At 37.6% G+C, this 15,029-nt stretch overlaps 1 protein-coding gene across 4 annotated transcripts in view; it reads right to left on the bottom strand.

Annotated features, from left to right (window-relative positions):
- The window catches only part of tle2a (TLE family member 2, transcriptional corepressor a), a 39,372-nt gene that overhangs the window by 8,931 nt on the left and 15,412 nt on the right, over positions 1 to 15,029 (bottom strand). Inside the window, exons 3-9 of one of the 4 annotated variants that reach the window (XM_055217843.2) lie at positions 13,078 to 13,141; positions 9,984 to 10,028; positions 6,183 to 6,245; positions 5,600 to 5,704; positions 1,013 to 1,226; positions 784 to 800; positions 363 to 458 (exon numbers count right to left, since the gene is read on the bottom strand). In XM_055217843.2, coding sequence (XP_055073818.2) covers positions 363 to 458; positions 784 to 800; positions 1,013 to 1,226; positions 5,600 to 5,704; positions 6,183 to 6,245; positions 9,984 to 10,028; positions 13,078 to 13,141 — 604 coding nt within the window. Of the gene's footprint in view, positions 1 to 362; positions 459 to 783; positions 846 to 1,012; positions 1,227 to 5,599; positions 5,705 to 6,182; positions 6,246 to 9,983; positions 10,029 to 13,077; positions 13,142 to 15,029 lie in introns of all 4 variants that reach the window. The other 3 variants (XM_055217844.2, XM_055217842.2, XM_055217841.2) reach the window with 3 other exon arrangements.

The raw sequence follows: 15,029 nt of genomic DNA on the forward strand, positions 1-15,029 counted from the left end.
CAAACGCGAGCGTTTCTTTTATCATAAACCCTTGCGAGGTGTCTGCAGCATGCACGTACCCTGACATGACACGCAATGCACATAGATTAACATGACGTACGGAACACACATTTTGACATTACGACCACACATGAGGAGGTTCGCATTCGTGCCTCCTCGGAAAAAAAAGTCATGACCCACAATATTCTTCAAAAATTTACCACATATGCTCCATGGACTAAATAACATCATACATGCTTGCAATGAAATAACAGGGAAACATTTAATATTTTGGGGTAAACAATTCTTTTAAATAAAACATGTGAACGATAATAAGATGACGTTGAATCACATTTATTTTTAAGCATCAAAAAAGCACCTACATAGTCTGTCATAAACTCCTTTTCATCCGCTTTCCTCTTTTTTCCATTGCTGAGGTAGTCTGAAGGCCTGCCTTTGTCTCCATTTGAGAGGGAGCTCTGAGAGAGGAAGAAGAAAAGAGATATGAGAATATGAGAGTGGTAGAGTGTGAAATTATAACATGAGTGAGAGAGAGAGAGAGAGAGTGTGTGTGTGTGTGTGTGTGTGTGTGTGTGTGTGTGTGTGTGTGTGTGTGTGTGTGTGTGTGTGTGTGTGAGCGAGCAGCGAGAGAAGAAAGAGATAATGATGTAGGAGACGAGGGATAAATCAAATCAGCTCTATAACTGCTGGACCCACAGGCAATAGAGTTGCCTAATGCATACCAGTCTGCACTGAGAAAGAGATAGAGAGAAAGAGAGAGAGGCTAGATAGACGGATACTCACTGGTCCAGGTTCACGGTCTGAAGGGATCATGGGAAGGGTGGGTAAACGTCCCCGTTGCCAGTCAAAACAAACCAAAAACAAACAATGTGACTATGACGGTCAAACAAAATAATTCGCAGCAATAATTTGAGTCAGAAATGTGTAGTGGACACTCAAGTTTAACCATCTAATCCAGTTAGTACTCTGCTCTAAACAGCTTGTTATTTTACTATGATTTTATTTGTTGTACCTCTGTGGTGTTCAGCTGCGGCGGCCGCTGCCACGGCCTCCAAATGGGCCCTCTCGTCTTTGGAGGCCAGCTGGGCCCCAAGAGCCCCGGAAAGGGCCAGTAGCCCAGAGCCTCCTCCCAGAGCCAGACCCGGGTGGGCAAGGCCGGAGGGGTGAGGGGCCATAGGCAGGCCTTGAGCTGCATGCTGGGAAAGATGCTGGGCTTGCAGCTGTTGCTAGAGGGAAGAAGAGGAAGAGGAGGACGGAGGGTCACAGAGAGAAAAGATGAAGGGTGTGTAAGAGATTAAAGAGAGAGAGATTGAAGTGCAGTGAAGAAACAGATACCCACAGGAAATAAAGAGCATGGGGACGAGAGAGAGAGGGAGACAGAGAGAAAACAACAAGAGTTAAGACTTGGATCTGCACCACAGCTCTAAAAAGCTGTTACAAAGGGAATGCATTCATGACCCGTTCCCAGAGTTCTGCTAGTGAGAGAGGCCTTCACACTGATGCTGACTTGCTTTAAAGGCCGGGTTTACAGCAACACTGCTGCAGTAATGAGCACAACTCAAAAAAATCTAAATGAATCAAATGAATGTTACCAAAACTTAAAGAAACTTGGCCAGTGATCAATGACAGAAATCAAAACATGAAAGCAAGTAAAAACAAATGGCATACGAAAATTCTAACAGCTCTGCCAATACCCCCCGCCCCCTCAGTCCATCTATCCATTTCACCTCTATCCGTATCTATATCTATACACAGCTATGAATGTCTATATCTATACACAGCTATCTATATCTATATCTATACAAAGCTATCTATCTCTATATCTGTACAGTGTACAAAGCTATCTATATCTATACACAGCTATCTATTTATCTATATAGAGATATCTATCTATCCACCCATCATCTATTTATCCACCCATCACCTATCTATTCATATTTATACACATATATCTATAACTATACACATCTATATCTCTATATCTGTCCAGTGTACATAGCTATCTATTTATCTATACAGAGATATCTATCTATCCACCCATCACCTATCCATCTATTCATATCTATACACATCTATCTATATCTACACACAGCTATCTATCTATTCATATCTGTACACATCAATCTATATCTATACACAGCTATCTATTTATCCACCCATTATCCATCTATCCATATCTATAAACAGATATCTATTTATCCACCCATTATCCATCTATCCATATCTATACACATCTTTCTATACCTATACAAATAAATATCTATTTATCCACTCATCATCTTTATCACATTTATTCACATTTACCCATATCAAAATCTGCACACAGCTATCTTTAAATCCACCCATTACCACTCTATCCATATCTATACACATCTATATCTATACACGTTCTATCTATCCATATCTATATTTGTACACATCTATCGATCGATCCACCCATCATCTATCTATCTACCTACCCATCATCTATCTAACGATCCACCCATCATCTATCTATCTGTCTGTCTATCTATCTGTCGATCTGTATTTTTTATTTTTTTTGGACGACCTAGTTAAGGCGGTAGGGTTTCCCTGCTTAGGTGGGCCGCCTGAGCTGCAAAGTGCTGCGGGAAACCCATCTATCTATCCACCCATCATCTATCCAACAATCCACCGATCATCTGTTAGCCACCCATCTATCTATCCATCCATCCATCCATCCATCCATCCATTATCTATCTATGTATCGATCCACCATCATCTATCTATCTATACACAGATATCTATTGATCTACCCATCAATTATCTATCCATATCTATATTTGTACACATCTATCTATCTAGCCACTCGTCATCTATCTATGGATCCACCCATTACCTATCAATCTATCTATCCATACACAGATATGTAATGATACACATAATCTATCTATTCCCCATCCCTCCATCTATCCCTCCATCTATCCCTCCATTTATCTCTCCATCTATTTGGCCATCTATCTCGCCATCCATCTCGCCATCTATCTCGCCATCTAGGCATCTATCTATCTAGGCATCTATCCATCTAGACATTTATCCGCCCATCATCTATCTATCCATATCTATACACATCTTTCTATATCTATACAAATAAATATCTATTTATCCACTCACCATCTTTATCACATTTATTCACATTTACCCATATCAAAATCTGCACACAGCTATCTTTTAATCCACCCATAACCACACTATCCATATCTATACACATCTACATCTATACACTTTCTATCTATCCATATCTATATTTGTACACATCTATCGATCGATTCACCCATCATCTATCTAACGATCCACCCATCATCTATCTAACGATCCACCCATCATCTATCTAACGATCCACCCATCATCTATCTAACGATCCACCCATCATCTATCTAACGATCCACCCATCATCTATCTATCTATCTGTCTGTCTGTCTGTCTGTCTATCTATCTGTCGGTCTGTCTATCTGTATGTTTTATTGTTTTTGGACGACCTAGTTAAGGCGGTAGGGTTTCCCTGCTTAGGTGGGCCGCCTGAGCTGCAAAGTGCTGCGGGAAACCCATCTATCTATCCACCCATCATCTATCCAAGGATCCACCGATCATCTGTTAGCCACCCATCTATCTATCCATCCATCCATCTTTCCATTATCTATCTATGTATCGATCCACCATCATCTATCTATCCATATCTATCTATACACAGATATCTATTGATCTACCCATCAATTTTCTATCCATATCTATATTTGTACACATCTATCTATCTATCGATCCACCCATCATCTATCTATCTACCTACCCATCATCTATCTATCTACCTACCCATCATCTATCTATCTACCTACCCATCATCTATGTAACAATCCACCCATCATCTATCTAACGATCCACCCATCAACTATCTATCTGTCTGTCTATCTATCTGTCGGTCTGTCTATCTGTATTTTTTTTTGGATGGCCTACAGTAGTTGAGGCGGTAGGGTTTCCTTGCTTAGGCGGGCCGCCCGAGCTGCAAAGTGCTGCGGGAAACCCATCTATCTATCCACCCATCCATCCATTTATCCATTATCTATCTATGTATCGATCCACCATCATCTATCTATTTATATCTATCTATACACATATCTATTGATCTACCCATCAATTATCTATCCATATCTATATTTGTACACATCTATCTATCGATCCACCCATCATCTATCTATCTATCTACCTACCCATCATCTATCTATCTACCTACCCATCATCTATCTATCTACCTACCCATCATCTATCTATCTACCTACCCATCATCTATGTAACAATCCACCCATCATCTATCTAACGATCCACCCATCATCTATCTATCTGTCTGTCTATCTATCTGTCGGTCTGTCTATCTGTCTGTCTGTCTATCTGTATTTTTTTGGATGGCCTAGTTGAGGCGGTAGGGTTTCCTTGCTTAGGCGGGCCGCCCGAGCTGCAAAGTGCTGCGGGAAACCCATCTATCTATCCACCTATCCATCCATCTATCCATTATCTATCTATGTATCGATCCACCGTCATCTATCTATTTATATCTATCTATACACATATATATTGATCTACACATCAATTATGTAGCCTTATCTATATTTGTACACATCTATCTAACGATCCACCCATCATCTATCTATCTACCTACCCATCATCTATCTATCTACCTACCCATCATCTATCTATCTACCTACCCATCATCTATGTAACAATCCACCCATCATCTATCTAACGATCCACCCATCATCTATCTATCTGTCTGTCTATCTATCTGTCGGTCTGTCTATCTGTCGGTCTGTCTATCTGTATTTTTTTTGGATGGCCTAGTTGAGGCGGTAGGGTTTCCTTGCTTAGGCGGGCCGCCCGAGCTGCAAAGTGCTGCGGGAAACCCATCTATCTATCCACCTATCCATCCATCTATCCATTATCTATCTATGTATCGATCCACCATCATCTATCTATCCATATCTATCTATACACAGATATCTATTGATCTACCCATCAATTATCTATCCATATCTATATTTGTACACATCTATCTATCTAGCCACCCGTCATCTATCTATCGATCCACCCATTACCTATCCATCTATCTATCCATACACAAATATGTAATGACACACATAATCTATCTAGTCACCTATCATCTCTCCATCTATCTCTCCATCTATCTCTCCATCTATCTCTCCATCTATCTCTCCATCTATCTCTCCATCTATCACTCCATCTATCCCTCCATCTATCCCTCCATCTATCCCTCCATCTAGGCATCTCTCTCCATCTAGACATCTATCTAGCCATCTATCTATCTATCTAGCCATCTATCTATCTATCTATCTCCTTTAATCCTTTAATCAATGCTTTGATGTGTGATTGACCAAAGCTCCAATCCATACAGAAAACGCGATCTGGTGCTTCAATCTCCCCATTTCTAAATACAACTATTTCAAACAATCCGACTCTGCCATCCACAAACCTTTTAAGCCAAATATCCCTGCCCAAAAAAACTGCCATGAAAAAAACTCAACAGTAAAGTGTTGAATAAAATCAAAAAGGATGAAAAGATGGAAGTACACACTGTGGGTGGCAGAGGGGGGAGTCCACGTACCCCTATCGATGCATTCAACTCCCCCATAGTCACCTGTTTGGCGCGCTCCATGGCCTGGACCACCTGCTGCTGGTGCTGTGGATAAAGAGGTGGAAGAGGAAAAACGGCCGTTAACGATAAATAAACAACCAACAAAAAAGGCAGATGGCCACCCTAGTGCGTCTTTGTGTTGTGTGAGTTTTCTGTAGTGTGTGTACGTAAACCTTCTGATACACTTACACACACACTAACATTTATTTGAATACACACACTTAAAACGAAAGGGTCAGTCAGGAAATGCTATTGGCAAACCGTAAGCGTTTTTTGTGGAAGTGGGTTTAACAATAAGTTTCCCAGAGGCATACAAAAGAGAATGTGAGGAAAAATGAGAGGAAGTAAAAAAAGTGTGTGTGTGAGATAGAAATAAACCGATACCATGTGTGTGTGGGCAACAAGTGAGAGAATTGCATCAATCACAGACTGTATGAACGCAATGTGGCATGTGTGAGTCTCATGATGTGTCGTTGTGGGACTAAGCATGTTTATCCATGTATGCGTGTTGGTTTCATCTCACCTCCTGTGACAGGAATGGAATGAGCTGGGCGCAAATCACATTCAGCCGTTTGGCGATCTCCGTCTGCAGAGATATGGAGATAGAATTAGGGATGCAAAACAGCGTCGACTATTTCATTCTTTACAACAAATTGAAAGGAAAAAAACTAAAGCTGAATTATGTAACGTTACAAGCTATTCTCACACACTTTTAGTTATCAACAAAGCCCAACATTTTAGCTTTTTATGACTGAGAACAGCCCACTTAGACAGGAAGAGACAGTCTGACCAACATAAAAAGCAACCACCCACCGCTTGTTTTTTTTGCGTGACAGGAACTTTCAACAAGTTAAATGTACACTTTTGGATTTACTTAGAGAAATTAGTTGCTTAAGAATATTTATTTTACTTAATTATGTAAAACCTTTTCAAAGATTCAATTACATCGGCATAGCAAGTTTGCGAATACACTGACTGGTGTTTTTATCCATGGGTCGCAATGGACTTTTCGTTCCATTTACTTCTAATTATGTGCTTGTGAATGTGGTAGATTGAAACATGATTTTTTTTAAAGCATGTCTCAAAGTTTTGTGAACTCTGACCTGCAAATTTGTATCATGTAAAACCATGACCAGTAAATGATCAATTTGAAAATAACAGCATCTCATTTAGTACAACAAAAGCAATAATAACGGTGCAAGCGCGTTGAAATCCATGATGTGTAAATAAAACGGCACTTTATCATACCAAAAATTTTTTTGTTACTATAACTAAACAAATTAAGTTAAAGATAAACACCACCATTTTTCAATATTTTACTATGTTCTTACCTCAACTTAGATGAATTAATACATACCTATCTTTTTTCAAAAAGATTGTACAGCGCTTCTTAAATGCGTTAGCATTTAGCCTAGCCCCATTCATTCCTATGGCTCCAAACAAAAGTTTTATTTTGTGCCTCCATATTTCTTTAAATAGGGAAAACATGGAAGTGTTTGGTGGCTTCTAAATTCATCCCTGTTTGGAGCCATAGGAATAAATGGGGCTAGGCTAAATGCTAACACCTTCACAAAGCGCTGTACAAAGATTATAAGTGTGCGCATTGAAAAAAGATAGGTATTAATTTGTCTAAGTTGAGGTAAGAACACAGTAAAATATTGAAAAACGGTGGTGTTTTCTTTTAAAAAAATTTTTAGTAATTGTCAACTCATCAAAAAACTTAAACTTAAAATAGGTTAAATTGCATAATTAAGTTGTTTAAACTTTTTTTTACAGTGTATGCAGGGGTCTGGGTAGACATTTCGCAAGCTGAAAGTCTAGTGTGACGATGGAATAAGACTATAATTACATAATTTAGTGGCCAAAAAATGATGTCCAACTTTGGAAAACTGACACCCTTACCATTTATTCACATATATGATTGATATATAAAATATAAACATTTTGTATGCATGTTGCATTGTTATGCTTGGAGTGAAGCTAAGCTTTGATCAGCTTTGAAATTTTAAGAAGGCTTAGCAAAAAAAAATACACCACATGTACAAAGCTTATCAAGTCAAGAACAGGAAATTAATGCTGTAATTAAAAACAACAGAGGAGATCAACAAAATATGAATAAATTACTATATTTTAGTCAATGTACGTTTTATATCCTGTGAACTTTGTTTTTAAATGTGCGTTTGTTCCTTCACATGAAGCTATTGAGTGCATTAAAAGACTTTAAATATAGTGCAAAAACATTTATGGTGCTTTTATATTATGTTGTCCTTTTAATAGCTTGTCAGTAACAACCACGGCTAACACGCATATCGGAATTGGATTGGTCATGTTGTCGGTCCTCGATCCAGCATATCGGATCGGGATATCCCTATTTTTTATGCATTTTTTGTGGCCCCCCATATTCCCTGATACGCTGTTGACTTTTGCCAAAAACCTATGGCTGCAACAAACAATTAATTTCATAATCGATTAATCAGGCGATTATTCTTATTATTTTTTTTCGATTAATCGACTAATATCAGATAAAACCTAAAAATTTCCTCAATTAGAATTTTCACTACTTCTAGCTAAATAAGGCACTAAATTGACAACGAATTTCATAATCAATTTTTACATTTTTATCGATTAGTTGTTGCACCTGTTACCTTTTTTGCCCAAAACTTTTTCCACTTTTAAGTTTAGGGTTTTCCATGTTGTACCACACTACTCATATTTAATAATTCAATCCAAATAATGTACAAATATGCTGTCTGAACATCACTTTAGGCCACTACTGTATAGTTACAGGCCTGTATAAATTTGCGTTATCACTGATATTTCAGCAACAAAAAAATCATACCACCTCAACCAAGATGCTACACAAGTGTTTCTTGCAACCACTACACATACAAATAAAGCTAGTAAATATTTCACACCTTCACATCTGGCTCATGCTAATTGTTGCGCAGTGAGGAGAGGGAATGCCTAAAATATTCATGCTCCGCATCTGCTGAGATGAGCAGCAGCGTCTCCCCCTGTGAGCTCCCTTTCTGGAGGTCAGTGCTCTCGCCCTATTCAGCTCATCTGCCCGTCTTAGGAGGCAGTGGGTTGCAATACATCTATTTCTGTACCGTTGTAATCATTTACCAGCTACCCAAACAAAAGCTCCCCTGGCTAATGGCATGCACACTAATGGTATGCACACATCCGTCCCTGTGGTTGTTTATTTTGCCGGCAGGTAGAATAACGGACTAACGCCGGCATGCGCGGATGTGGGCCGTATGCCACAAAATATCCCTTAAGTGAATTAGTGGCTGTGTGAACACCCCCCCAACCCTCGAGAGAAGAGAAATTGCCCCCCTTCCCATTCCCACCTCCCCCAACATCCATCCATCACAGCCCTCCCCAGGGAAGCACAATGATTTCTTGTTAGAGAACGGCAACTACAAAATGACATCTTCAGAGGAGAGAGTGGGGGAGGCTGGGAAAATAGGAGGGTGAGAAGGAAAGAGAGCAAGAGAGAGAGAGAGAGATAGCGAGCGAGCGAAAAGAAAGGCACAGTTAAGAAAATTACAGAGTGATGGGAGATGCAAGAAAGGATGGGGGGGGTTACATTAGGAGACGAGAATTCGTGGAGCATGTCGAAAAAGAAGTGCAATTGAAATGGAGAAAGAGAACAGACCTTGGAGAGCAGTGACCTAATTTAAACTGACCTGACATCTGCACGAGAGAGCGAGCGAGCGAGCGAAATGCAGATGCAGTAGCAGACACAATTTATGAGGAAGGAGAGCAGGAAAGTCACAGCTAGCTACTTTTAGACACCGGTGTGTGTATTTAAAGCTGAAGTGTGTGCTGCAGACGGGATGTTTGTAGATCTAATTAGTTTGCTTGCAGATTAATTTTTAAAACAAGTGCCATGGGTCGGACCTAAGAGGATTTCGACGTAAACGTATAAAAACATGAGAAAACAACTTTCCGACTTTGAGTAATCGAATTTCAGTTATGAGCTCCACAAAACTCCACCCAAGACAAGATTATCCATAAATTTCAACATCACTATCAGCACAAGTTTAAAAAATAACTATGGTTTTAATAAATTTTTAATACTGTGACCTGATAAGGCATGAAATAACATAATAATATATGTAAGAATAATGACACAACTAAAGTAAGTAGGGTGGGTTTTGAGTCCTTTATCAGAAATGATTTGGATTGTAAAAAACAGTCGTTATAACAAATGGTTGGTAATGCAAAATAGATTGTGGTGAGGTCAGCTAAAAAACAAAAGCCGTTTAAAAAACAAAAAGTCAATTTACGTATAATTGCTGGAAAACGCCAGTCTTACCTGTTTGTGCATTTCGATGTTGAGACCGTAGGACATTTCGTAGTACTGAAAAAGAAAGAGATCATTAAATGTGTGCATTAAGTGAGGCATAGCATCGAAAATGGCTGTTTTTAATAGTGACATTATTTTAAGATATTAGCTCGGGAAATCATTTAGAAGTCGCAAAGCCCCAATTGACTCTTTAGCACTGAACAAAGTGCAGTTTGTGAAGGTGAATGGTGTAAAAAACATGTGGCTGAAGTTTGAAAAGCTGAACAAAGCAATAAAGCCAACCTTGAACCGCAAACTTCGTCTCTTACACTAAAAATGCACTCTCGTGTGAACGTGCGTCGTAGAGGTGGGCGATAAACTGGTAGACATGATCAGTGTTGGGGAAAGTTACTTTTAAAAGTAATGCATTACAATATCAAGTTACACCCAAAAAAATAACTTATTGCGTTATTTACTTACTTTTCATGGAAAGTAATGCTTACATTACTTTTTAGTTAATTTTGTGTTACTTTTTCTTGGCTGAGGCTTGATCTCTTTCAGGCCTTGCAGATGTTTTGTATGACTGAAAAGTTCTGCATTCAGAAATTGCATATTTCATCACAAAAATGTCGAGTTCTGGCCTGCCATCTCAGTTTTTGACTCAAACTGTTTCCACACAGGCGTGTATGCATAGAGTGCATAATGTGACTATGTTTAGTTTAATTAAGTACATATTTTTTTATCTAACTAATTAAACTAAAAAAGTAACTTTTTTTGAAAAAGTAAGTCAAATATTGTGTACATTTAAAAAGTCATGCGTTACTTTACTTGTTACTTCAAAAAAGTAATATTATTACGTAATGCACGTTAACGTATTTTCCGGACTATAAGTCGCACTTTTTTCATAGTTTGGCGGGTCCTGGAACTTATAGTCAGGTGCGACTTATATGTCAAAATTATTTTTATATGAACCAAGAGAAACTATTAACATCTACAGCCGCGAGATTCTGCTCTATGCTGCTCCTGTATTTATGTAATTTAATGGATTCAGTGATGTGGAATGACTTCGGGACCTTTTTAAACTTGATTTGGCTTGACGTGTTAATTTAGCCTTTTCGTCCTCCCAGGTATGTTCTGTATGATATTGTGTATCATGTAAATAACTGTTTATGTTGTACGGACACCTATTCAGCCTGCTGTTCTGTGCTATTGTTTAGTTGAATAACTTGCCTTTTCAGAATAAATGTCTGTTCTTCGGCTTGAATTTTGTGAAATTCTAAATAAACGCGACTTATATATGTTTTTTCCTCATCAAAACGCATTTTTGACTGATGCGACTTATACTCCGGACCGACTTATAGTCCGGAAAATATGGTACTTGTAATGCGTTACCGCCAACACTGGACATGATTAACCGGTAGAAATTTGTCAACCGGTAGAGATTTTCGACTATCGTCTCTATCGAGGTTACGCACCCACATCACGCTCCTGTGCGCGTGGTCACGAAAACGTAACGTTTGTACACGTATTTAAACACCGCAGTTTTAAAACAAGTTATTTTAAGCCATTTAAAATCAAACAACAAATCTATATACGCTCTTTCTGTGTGTGAGGAGCGCGCAAGTCGCGCAACCGCTGCTCATTAAGCTCGTGAGCATTTTTCCCGCTTCATGGGCCTTAAATACATATATGCGTCAAAATCCCCATCTTTGCAAGTATCCTCATAAACACGACCATTTAGGACGTAAGAGAAAACCCATGTGTAAGATGGGGTCCCGACTTTGGTCTTAAAGGGGAAGTTTATTTAGTCTGTCACTCATGTTTATAAAACAACATCAAGAGAAAATCTCTCACTGCTCTTGACTAAATCACTTTTATACCTTAAAAATATATATATATATTTACATACATGCATACATAATTATTTATTATCATCCCTTAATCATTGACTGTTTATCTTCAAAAAGCTTGAGTTTTGTTTGTTTTTATCTTCTTTTTATGTTTGTATAAGGTTTTTGTGAGAATTATAAACATTTCTATGGTATTAAAGATTTTAATAACAGAAAAACCTTACTAAAACAAACTCTACCGTGATACATATCGTTTTTATGATATAAAATGTATCTTATCGTGATAGAAGATATTGGTCATATTGCCCACCCCTAGTGCGTCGATTTATTAAATTTTAAATATTTTAATTTTTCTAACAAAAATTGCATTAATTTTTGGGTGAACCATCCCTTTAAAAGAAAATTTTATGCAGTTTTATGTTTTTTAACGGTCACACACACATAACATGACATGTAGTGACTTCTTCCCACAGTTTACGATAAGAAATTATATACATATTAAAAGTTCACAAAAAAGAAAAAAGAATGAAATCGAAAAATGATAGATTAAGAAAATTAGGACGCAAACATCTGCAAGCATTACAGTCGGCTCATCGCATATGGCGAAAATATTGCGTGAGAGTCACACACTGACCACTTTTTTATCCTTTTTAAAAGCTTGACAGCTCCTGGTTACTATAAACTGCTGTTAAATGAAAAAACCTGCATATTGATACTTCAAACATGATTGCGTTTCACATAAAAAACAACAGCATGCAAGTTTGGAGGAACATAGGGGTTGAATAAATAATTGCAGAATTTTAAGATGGACTCTTGAAACTAGTTTGGTCAGCTGTGTGCTAAAAATTAAAATTTTCAGTGGACAGCAAAAGAAAAAACAACAGATAAAAGGGCCAAAACAAGAAATGGAGGGATAGAAAGACCCTGGCAATGAAAGAAGCCATCCTGACAGCTGCCTGTTGTATTCACCAGCTCTGCCAAGAGCCCACGGTGTTGCTAGGCGACTCCGACACTAAAAAAATTATGAGCCAAGAAGAAAAAAACGAGAGTGAAAACGGCCAGAGAAAAAGGGTTAAGCCGTCTGCCAAGAGCAAATGGCATGCCAGGCACACATAGCTGCCATATCTGTGGGCACTATAGGGCACATGGCACAGAAATCATCCTCGGTGATGGGCAAGCAGTGTTTGAACAACTTCTGAAGACGTTTGATTTTCGGATGTGTGCAGCATCCGATGCCTGACGCGAAACAAAGTTAGTGTGTGTGTTTGTCTTACCATGACATAATGTCTCTGTATTTCTGTCTTCTCCGTGGCCAGCTTTTCACACTCCAACTTCAGACTGTGAGAGAGAGAAAAAAAGAGTTTTTTTGGATTGCTGGAAAGAGATTTTGTTGGATTTAACTCAGACATGCTGTATCAGGTTTTATTTGTGTCAAGCCAATTTGAACGAATGCTAGAGCTATTTCTCACAGGACTGGTTTATATAATTTGTGGTGAAGGATTCAGAAGATAGTTTGACGGTTTTATTAGAACAAGCCTCTTAGATTAGATTCATATTTTTGAGGTCCAGATTAACTCGATGTAAACACGAAAAGGTTTCAGAATGACAGCTTGGCGCTTTACTTTTGTCATGCAAATATTAGGAATTAAAGGGATAGTTCACCCAAAAATGAAAATTGTTTCATAACTTTCTCGTCTTCATGTTGTTCTTAATCTGTATGAATTTCTTTTTTTCTGATAATCACAAAATCATGATGATAAATGATGGTAAGCACACAGCTGATTGTAACCATTGACTTCCATAGTAGGAAAACAAATATTATAGAAGTATTATGATAAATTATGACGAAGATATTTTGATAAATGATGGCAAACACACACTTGACGGCACCCATTTTCCTACTATGAAAGTCAATGGTTACAATTAGGGCTGTCACGATTATGAAATTTTGCTGATGGTTAATTGCCTAATAAATTGTTACGATTATGCCAATTAATTGTCTGTTTTATTGCTTTGACATTTAATACTCAAACCTTTTTTGTTTGTTCATGAAATAAATTTATTATTTAATTTTTTATTAAATATTTTGCAAAAATATTTTATTAATACACAATACATATTTAAAAGCAATTATTTAATATATCTTTAAAAAACTGAAAATTCTTAATAAGAAATAAACACAATACAGTGTCTGAAAAATAACTGAAAATTAAGATTAGCATCCTTCATTTCCCATAATTTGAAATTGCTGTTTTGGAAATTTATGTTTTACCTGGCAGTTCATACTGCTTATCAAAGTTTTGCAGCATTTCTTTAAATGCTGTTTTTTCTACTGTATTGAATGGCTTTGCAATGTATTGCGTTATCTGACCCTGTCTCATTTATACAGGCACAGCAGCTCCCCCTTGTGTTTTTAAGAGCGATGTGCAATCATTGCGGTGATCTGAAATCTTGGCGATGAGGTCAAAGAATCGCGATGAGATGATTATTTCATAATTGTGACAGCCCTAGCTTGCCATTTGTGATTACCATCATTTATTAAAATATTTTCTTTTGTATTTATCAGAAAAAATAAATTCATACAGATTTGGAATAACACGAGGATGAAAAATTACCAAATTTTTATTTTTGCGTGAACTATCCCTCTAAGTTGCACACTGGAGCATGCCGGACCAGTGGTGCATCATTTTATCACTACCGAATAAAATAAAACTGAAATATTTTCCATCTAAGTTTTATTGATTTCTTTTATCGAATAAGACATCATGTTATAATGCTTGCTGACAGACATATCTGGTCATCTCATATGCAAAAATTGTGCTGATGGGTAAAATGCATACCCTACGTAGGACACAGACAGATATGTATGACCCTGTCTGTGAAATCCAGGTTAAAATCTCATAATCTTACAATCTTACATTAAAGTTTAATTCATTGATTTCACATTGATCTAAGTCAAAATTAAATATGATCCAAGTCAATATTAAAGATATTATATGGATGTTATTTAAAGATAATTTTATGAAGAAAACAGTAAATCAACAAAAAATTACTTGTAAACTGGGTTTTCACAAGATTACATAGTAAGACTAGCACTACGGTCATTTCTCTATAGTTCAAACAGCATGCAAGCACATAGCACACACACACACTTTCATCTTCTGGCTGTATTTCAACACTTCACACACACTGACTTGTTTGCAGGCGTCAGATTTATGCGAGCACG

This window comes from Misgurnus anguillicaudatus, chromosome 23 (assembly GCF_027580225.2).
Source record: "Misgurnus anguillicaudatus chromosome 23, ASM2758022v2, whole genome shotgun sequence".
NCBI classification, from domain to species: domain Eukaryota; kingdom Metazoa; phylum Chordata; class Actinopteri; order Cypriniformes; family Cobitidae; genus Misgurnus; species Misgurnus anguillicaudatus.